At 38.4% G+C, this 9,533-nt stretch overlaps 1 protein-coding gene across 1 annotated transcript; it reads right to left on the bottom strand.

Moving 5' to 3' along the window:
- Positions 1-6,106: 6,106 nt before the first annotated feature.
- LOC147610483 (uncharacterized) lies at positions 6,107-7,954 on the bottom strand. Its single transcript, XM_086786508.1, has 2 exons — positions 7,619-7,954; positions 6,107-6,830 (listed from the first exon to the last, which is right to left on the bottom strand). The coding sequence occupies exons 1-2, from the start codon at positions 7,726-7,728 to the stop codon at positions 6,623-6,625; spliced, it is 318 nt and encodes a 105-aa protein (XP_086642634.1). The 5' UTR covers positions 7,729-7,954; the 3' UTR covers positions 6,107-6,622.
- Positions 7,955-9,533: the final 1,579 nt, after the last annotated feature.

Here is a 9,533-nt window from a genome sequence, read left to right as displayed (position 1 = left end):
AAAATATCTCATTTTTTTAGTAATATCTCTTAATTTTTAACTAATAGACCTTGTACTCAGTCAACTCTTCATCTTATGTGAGAATTTACTCATTTTTGGGTTTTTTCTTTTTTTCTTTGGATTTATCTCATCCCAATGTTTGGATTAATCCTATTGGCCGATAATAGGAACCTTAATTGGATCATAATCCAAAAATTTATGAAAATCTAGACCCTTAGGCTAAGGTCCCTTATATCATTTTTAATTGATTCCTAATGCACATTGGAGAATTTATTTTGAACTTCTGTTTTAGGAAAATATATTTTAGATATTAGGAGAATTTTTATATCCAAAAATATCTCAATATTGAATTATCTCTCTCTAGAATTTTTCTTCTCTCTAGGCAAAAACAATGAAAAATAATATTTTCTTGCATTCAAAAATAGGGAATGATTATAGGGGATTGAGGTAAAAGCTTTTTCATTATTAAGACTGAGGAGGAATCTTACAAAAAGTGAGGGGCACAGAGGTAGATCGGAAGGGGGGGAACATGTGTAAGTGCTCTTTGCACAACCTTTCTATGGTTGTCACCACTCTTCATGGGAGAAGAGGAACTCTAGGGGTATCCACTGAGCAGTGGAGTCAAGGATAAAAAATGTGATATCATCACATCCCGCACAAAAAATGCAAGCACTGAGCTATCGGGCTCTAGAGTCCTAAATATATTCTCTAGCTCAACACTCTGACAAAACCTAGGGTAAATCTGGTCCCACATCTGACCGTAACGGGTTTCACTCATCCACTGTGGCAAACACATCGTGATGAGAAGCCATGGTGAAGGCGTAAAGGGAGCAACAAGCAAGGTGGATAGAAAGTGAGAGATAGAAAATGCAATAGAAGTGAATGAAAATAACCCCTTCTTATACTTATAAATAAAGGACACTTCAATAAAATATAATAAATAATAAATCATTCTTCTATTTCTTCTTATATATATATTATTATTATTCTTATATTTTATTATTTACAAAGTTACTTATATTATTATTTGCACTTAAATATATACTTAAAGTTATATTTATTTTTATACTTATATCCATAGACTTAAAATTAATGACACTTCATTAAAACATAAGAAATCATAAACTATATTTATATTTTTAGGATAATTAATTATATTATTGTTTACACTTAAATATATATTTATACTTATATTAACAATTGTACTTACTTATACTTATCTTTATTTTCTTACATATTAATGGGTTCAAAACACAGAAGACTTAAAAAAACCACTACAATTTATGAAAATGAAATAAAATTAAATTTACAACACTTTTAGAGAAACAGTTTTTAGTATTCACTTGAAAGAATAAGAATTACATGAACTCTATAATTTCAAGGATGTGTGGAGCAACACACTGTTTGCATGTTTTGCAATGTTCACTTCAACTCCCGACCTTCCTACCATCCAACTTAAAATAAAAATTATAAGGGGGGTCATTGGACATGAGTTGGATTTCCTGCCTCAGAAAACTAAGGGGCCAATAACTTTCTACATTAATGCTAAAAGGGTCATGACCCTCCCAAAGAATATTCACAATATTAATGAGTGCTGAATGCGTGCCATCTCGCATGTCTTGGTCCAAGCTGAGCCACTCCCCTCGTAGAAGTTGCCACCTCCTATACTTGAAGCGAATGCACAAAGTTTGTCTTCTTGCAATGTACCTATAAAAAAAAACAAACAACCAACATTCTTTGGTGTCTATTGTTATCACAGCTCTACCAGATTCATACCAGGGTTTTGCATCTACACTTCGACTCGTGATGAAGGGTAACCCAAATGCTCTTACTTTTGATAAGTTAGTTTTGCAATGCTCTTGCAAGAAGAGAAATATCAACAGAGCCAATCTAGCATGCACGTAGGAGATCAAGCATTTTCCTACCAATCAAAAAGGTATGGATACACCTTTTCTTAGCATGGCTATAAGCCAAAGGAAGAATCATCTATGTCTTCTGGAAAGGATGCCAAGGGGTGATAAGCCTAAGAAGAAAGGCATATGCAAATTCTTTCAGAAGCCAAGCCAATCATTACATCAATGAATGTAGAAAAAGGCTAGAGAGAAGAAGAAGAAGAAAGAGTCAGCCATAGTGGTGGGCGCTTGCATTAGCACCAAGTGCTGAAAAGAAGGATTCAATGAAGTATGTAGAGGATTATTGGGCATTCATCGTGCATTACACTTATAATCCTTCTATTCATGATGTATGCATGTAAGTGATAAATCAACATGACTAGGCACTTTGATAGTGGTGCTAGCAAGCACCACTATCAAAGTAATGTACTAGCAAGCACATTACTTCTCAGCGTGATTTATTTCCCTCACTTGAGTCTACTCCTCAAGGAGCAACAATCACATACGCAAACAACTTATCATATCCAATAAAAGAAATTGGTAAGATTGTTCACTGCTACAAATGGTGGAATAATCTCTCTTAAAAGTGTTGTTTGTGCCAGGCATAAAAAAGAACTTGATAGGAGTGGTCAAATTTGTTGATGACACGTGTACAGTTCATGATCAGAGTGATAAAGACATCAATATGGTATCTGGTACTGTAAGCCATGGGCTTGACAAGTTTGATAGGTATGAGAGATTGACACATAAGGCTTGTTCATTTACTATCGCACGTGCTATGAGTGATGTGTATCTATGGCATTCCCACTTTGGTCACTTAAATTTTGACAGTTTGTTGCACCTTGAAAGGCAAGAGATGGTGTCAGAGTTGCCAAATCTTGAGGCCCCGATCCAACATGTATGTGGGGTGCACTTTTGACAAGCATCATTCCCAAAAGATAGATGAGTTAGGATTGTCCAAAAATATAGCCCATACATAGTGATGTATGTGGTCCCTTGAGAACACCATCGATCAGGAAATATCTCTAATTTGTGACTTTTATTGATGACTACTCTAGGCACACCTCGGTGTTGAATAGCAGTTTTTAAATACTTTAGACACTTTGTTTCTATGGCTGAAAATGTGTTTACATGTAAAGTTGACACCCTCGTACAGATCGAGGGAGGGAGTATATGTCCAAGAAGTTTCATGTATATATGCTTGAAAGAAAGCATAAAGCATACGCACATTACCTTATACACCTCAACAAAATGGTGTGATTGAGAGAAAAAACAACTCTCTCATGGAGATGGCACATTGCATGCTAGAGGCAAGGATTTATCTCATGTTTTTTTTTTGTTAGAGACAGTTATGTGTGCCACTTGTGTGCTAAACAAATGTCCCACCAAAGCCTTGCAGACAATTACCTCTTCTGAAACTTGAAATGGCAAGAAGTCCTATGTAGCTCATTTACATGTTTTTGGTTATTTTTCTTATGCTCTTTTACATGAGCAACAATGCAATAAGCTGAATGATAAGGCAATAAAAAGTATTTTTGTGGGATACAATTCAAAAGGCAAAGAGTATAGACGCTATCATCCGACCGTAAAGCATTTGGTAAGTAGATATGTATTCTTTATTGGGAACTCAATTCAACCCATGATTTGATGCAAATGTATGCTCACATGACATCTTTGATATACTCCTACCTTTGTACAATGCCGAGCAGCCATATGTGAAGGAAATGAATGATAAAAAACGTGTTGCAAATCAACCCATACTGGCTAAAAATAATTACAAATCTGATTGTGATCTTATCAGTGAAACATGTGGCTCTAATTGTTAAATTGGAGATTAATGTAACAACATACACATAGATACAACACAAGCAAGGAGAGAGATGGAAGCACAACAGTCAAAGTAGATTGATAAGAATGAGTGAAGTACCAAGTGAAGTGACGGTCACTCACACGCACCCATAAGAGTGCGTACATATGCTCGCGAGCAAGGTTAGATTTAAAACCAACTTTTATTATTTAGTACTTTTTAGACTTCCAAACATTTCTAAACGTTTCAAACTTAAAAATCGTGTGTTTAGGTTTCTTTCCCCATGTCTTTTTTTCTATTTATTATGTTCAACGATCGTTCTGTATAGCCTGTTTGCGCTCATGACATCAAACAAATGTGACATTGTCATTTGATTTTCATTTATCATTGTTTCTACTATCTACTTGAATTGTCAAATTGGGTATATCTAGATATTGTTTATGTTGTGAGTGGGCTAATTTTGAAATTCTTAGATAGGTTGAAATGCTAGAATGTGACATGTGTTGACACATCACTGCTTGTCTATCAAAGGATATTAGATATAGACTTCGAGCTTTCTTGACCAGTCTCTCACACATAGACACACACATATATATGATTTTAACATTGTAAAGTATGAATGTTTTTGACATACTTTATCGATCAACAACGTTCTATACCACATACTAAACTCGTGCCTTTTCGTACGTTTAAAACTACCTTGGCTCGCGGCAAGAAAAAAACCTCCTAAAGAGAGAAAAAATACCCTAACCCACTATTAATTTATCCACACATCACATAGCTGAGGCACGAGCGGGGGAGAGAGAGAGAGAGAGAGAGAGAGAGAGAGAGAGAGAGGACAACACTGCACTGCAAAGGCTGTGATGAAGATCTCATCTCCCGAGATTTCACACGAAGATCAGATTGGTGCAAAGAGAGATTGTGAGAGAAGGGGCTGTCTTCTTTGATGAGCTATAGGAGATGGGGAGAATAACAGGCACATGCACACAAAGCCGTATCTCAAACCCACATCCAAGACTAGGCCAGAAGACTAGATATGGAGAGAGACAAATGATCGTATGAAGACAAAACATAAAATCTCGAGTCCTTCGAATTTGAAAAAGAAATAAAAGCTAAGCCTTAACTCCACTTTAGAGAGCAGGCACCACTAATTAATTTAGTAGATTCACAAAACAAGATTTCAGCTGCCTATTAGCATCAATTGCAGCACATAATCAGCATGCTTCCGCTTATTAGCATGTTACAAGTCGTTATCATGGCGTACAAGAGCTGCAAATGGGTGTTTCAATATCCATATTTCAACAAAAGCAGACTGTTCCCAATACATTCACGAGCACTTATTACCAAAACACACTGAACTGTTTCATTTGCTAGAAGTTGGTGGGTTCCCAGATTTTAAATCCTCAACAGACATTCAGATGGTGTAGCTTATCAGCGAAGGACCTTGTTTCATGACTGGTTATGATAAGATCCACGTGCCCTACGGGACCATTTGGAAATGCACTTAAATTTGAACAATTAGGAAGGGGATGTACTACCCTGAAGCTTGCTGGCCATAGAAAGGCACGAAAGAGCAAGAAAAAACCTACAGCATGCTTCCTGTCACGTCCTCCACTCTCTACAGTCAGTTACCATCAGTTTTCCCTCCACTTAGGCATTCAAGCCCTCACTCTGAAGTAGATTGCAGTAAGCTTTTGGATCCTTGCCACACCAAGACTGGTTGAGTGCACAAAAAGAAGCATCACAGCATGTGTTGCAGATAATTTTAGCATGCTACGTAGCATTCCAGTGAGCTCAAGTTAATCCTTCACAACTATTCATGAGCCCAGGCATAACCCATTTCATAAAAAAAGAGTTTTTTTTTTGGAGAGAGAGACGATGATGATGATGATATTTTATCATCCACAGGAGGCCAAATAGTGACCTATGGGACCAAAAAGTGATACAGAGTCTTCACCCTAGGGAGGGAGGGTAGTGTGGCAATCAAGTAGATTCTGACGATGAAAGGACTCGTGCATAAGTCCCAAGTCTTCGGGGATGAGCCTGTAGTAGTTGCAAAAGACTAGTACAACCCTCTAATAAATGGGGAAACTGAAGTCGGATGTGAGTATAAGCTGCACAAACAATCAAGAAGTGTTCTTCATCCTCAACTGCATAGGTGTCACATAGGGCAATATCACATCAAAGTACTTACGCGGCCGTGATTCATAAACATCATGCCCACCAAAAGCTTATGGTACTCTGCATATATTACCCCCATGAAAAGCCACACCATCATTGGTCAACTCATCACAGCTTGAACTCTACCAAAAATCCACAAAGTGATAGCACTATTATGCAATGCCAGATATCCACACTTGTTCATCACTACAAAGCAGTGCATTCACCATTGCTAATTGCAATTGACTTCACAATAGCAAACTAGAACTCTTTAATAAATTCAAGATCCGATGTTAATTGTTTAACAAATTTCCCCCACATTATTGCACATTGATTCTCTGCGCCTGTGAAATAGAGAGGACATGTTGCTGCCCTACTTCAGTAAGCAACAAAGCAACTCAAAGGAGGACCAGGGAATGCCATGGGCAAAGGACAAAAGACGGAACCAGTGGCCCTTTCCTGAAAACCTAGGAACATCCCCTTCCATATAGGACATACAGCTCATGATAACTCATGAAAGCAACAAGTAGGTGGATTCTGAGATTGATGGTGACAGGCAGGGCTTTATCGGAGCACCTCACAGTATTCTGCACAGAACTCTGAGAGGGAGAGCCAGTGCATACATTTCTGCTGGTTCAACATCCGTAACGATTTCAAGGAGAAAAAATATCCTGCATATGCATGATAGGGACAGATAAAAACCTCCCTATACCAGAAAAAGATCACCTAGATTTGGTTTTGGAGACAAAAAAATGGTTCCACTCTACATGGAAAGAGGAAGAAGCATCCGTCTTTGCCTTCTCCTTGCCAGCTTAGCTTGCCGGACGATTCTCAAACATGTCGGCAACAGAATGGCAAGAAACACTAAAAACAGAGATATCCAAGTGTATCTCAGATACAAGGCTGTAAATGAGAAAGCCAATAACAGCAAGAACAGGAGGCCCAGCAAGGCAGCTTTTGCTGCATCTCCTCTGCACCCACAAAGGCAATAAGGCCCACATTCCAGCATCAATAAAGCACACTTAACTATCATCAATTCAGTAATCCATGAAAATTTAAAAACCTTAAATCTAGCAATCAAAATTGCAAATTTGGTACAAGAACACCTTAAGCTTAGCTTATCAATGCATTGGTGAATGTAATTTTCTGTGAGGCTTTCTAGAGCAACAAAATGTAGAAAAAGGTTTAAATGGCTTGTTTAGGAGGTTAAACCCACCTCTCTCTCTCTCTCTCTCTGTTTTCTAGAGTACCCAAAATGTGAAAATGGGGTCAAATGGCAAATGGCTTGTTTAGGAGTTTAAACCCACCTCTCTCTCTCTCTCTCTCTCTCTCTCTCTCTCTCTCTCTCCTTCCTTACGGTGGTTTTCTGGGGTACCCAACTCACGAGAGGGTAGTGTATCAAGGTTTTCTGAAGTACCCAAATGGGGAAATTTCATATTAGCATTATTTTGTGTAGTACCCATGTCATGAAATGAGAAAATTCTGGCTTTCTAAGAACTCAAATTTGTGAAAAGGATAAGATGAGAGGGATAGAGTGTTAAATTAGAAAAGCACCCAAAATTGAAAAGGGGGAATTTTCTGAAGCAAATCACGCTTCTTGATAAATTGTGAAAAAAATGGTGGAAAACAAAACCAGATTGTCACGGGTTCAATGAGGGTGTTCGGATCGTAAGAAATTGTGATGATTTTTTACAGTGCCCAGATTTTCAAATAAGCAAATCAAATCATCACAGATTTATAAAGAGAAGAAGGAAAGTACCTGGAAGCGATGGGAGATGTGGGCCAGAAGAAGGAGAGGAGCGCCCAGTTGTGCTGCGATCGGAGCTGGTGATCTCTGAGCTGCTCGGCGAGATTCGAACGCGTGATCATTGCTGTGCCCTTCACAGGGAAGAGCGACAATAAACCCTAAAAAAGCAGGCTGAGATCGCCCTTCTGTCCTTCCACTTTCATGCTCATCCTCATACCTTGCAGCTCCAGCAGAAGCCAGCACTGGCTCACCATTCCTGCACCTGCTGCAAGTAAAAAAGCACGCGAGTTTTACTTTCTTTATAAAAGCATCTATCTTTATAAAACCTGAATTGATCACCACTCATGAACGTGTGGTGACATACTTTTTATATTAGTGTCAAAAAAAAAAAGATACATCACCCACCTTCACCTTAACAAGCTTCCTAAATATATGTGGTGACCCAATCTGGATGCCCAAACTATGGACATAGAAAACAAGGGACGGGCACCCACACTTGGACGCCCCCCTTTACACAATGCTGCGCCCAGGAAAAAGTGGCTTAACTATTTAGCAAAAAAACTAAAAACGATAAAATCCTTATGCAGCGAAGTCCACTCTGCCGTCCTGTTCAACTCGAATAGCAGCTGCCTGTGAAAACTTGCCACACAGCATTTAACCTAGATAAATTCGTCATCATCAACAGAGATACACACGGCAACTCGCCACATAGCATCAAACCACCCAAAATCATGCTCATCAATAGGGATTAGAAATGAGAAGCAAAAACCCAGATAAAAAACCAAGGCAGCCAACAAAGACCTAATATGATAACATTGACATAACTGCAACCTAAATTAAGATTCGAAAGACATAGCATTAATAAGAACTCCATGCATGGCAACATTGAATTTAGTTAAATTAACAAATGATGATGCTTCCAACACTAATACTAAGTTTAGAATGCTTAAATGCACATTCATCCTCTTCACTAACAGTATGTCAAACTTCAAATCTAGCAGATATAGCATTGGATACCATGCACACATCACATCTAGTAGATATATCATTGGATATCACATCTAGCAGATATATCATTGGATATCATGCATACATGCATATTGAAGTGTATATCTTCAAGTTTACGAATGTGGCCAAGGCTTCCATGCACACATGCTCAGACTGAACTACATTTTCTATGCCAAAATTACTACATGCTATTCTCACTCTCTTCTGCATCATCAATTTTTGCCAAACATGACTCTAACATTCTTCCTTTGCATTTCATTGCAATGTTATCATGTCGTTGTGACCCTCCACCTTGATAGGAATCATGTGGTGCATTATCCGAACGATAAGCCATCTCAATAATGACTATGGGATCCATCTGCAACAAGGCTATCACCTCATCGATTCCCACTTGCAAACATTTTGAGCAGTGATGTCATGTACGCTCGCATCCATGTGGTAGCCCTTTGGAGCTCTACCTGTGCTTCATGGATACATTCCTCATCAAATGCATCTCGATGCACAATACACATATTGTGCAAAACCAAACATGTAGAGACCCAGGGTAGCCAACCTTTGAGGAGATGGTCACTTTATATATAAGTTGTGTAAGCTAGAATTCTCCATAGAAGTCTATCACTATTTTTGTGTAAAGGACGTAGAAACGCCATATAAGTCTGCCACACCACTAGAGCCAGTTGCTAGACGGTGCACTGCCACATAAACACGTTTCTCCATAGTGATGGCTTTTTTGCAATTGTTGGTGTCTGTTCATTCGCAAGAATGGAGCTAGCCTTGCAATTAGTAGAAAAATATGATCAACATGTGTAACAAGCGACGACTGAAAAAGGGGCCAAAACTTTACGCCTTCATAGGTACAAATATATTAAATGAGAAGCTTCAAGCGCATCACCTTATTGTGATTTCCAAAATGGCACTA

Source organism: Cibotium barometz, chromosome 49, assembly GCF_041138505.1.
Source record: "Cibotium barometz isolate CiBa-2024 chromosome 49, ASM4113850v1, whole genome shotgun sequence".
In the NCBI taxonomy this organism is placed as follows: Eukaryota; Viridiplantae; Streptophyta; class Polypodiopsida; order Cyatheales; family Cibotiaceae; genus Cibotium; species Cibotium barometz.
The sequence above is the reverse complement of the archived record's forward strand: the minus strand, read 5'-3'. Positions and strand labels throughout refer to the sequence as shown.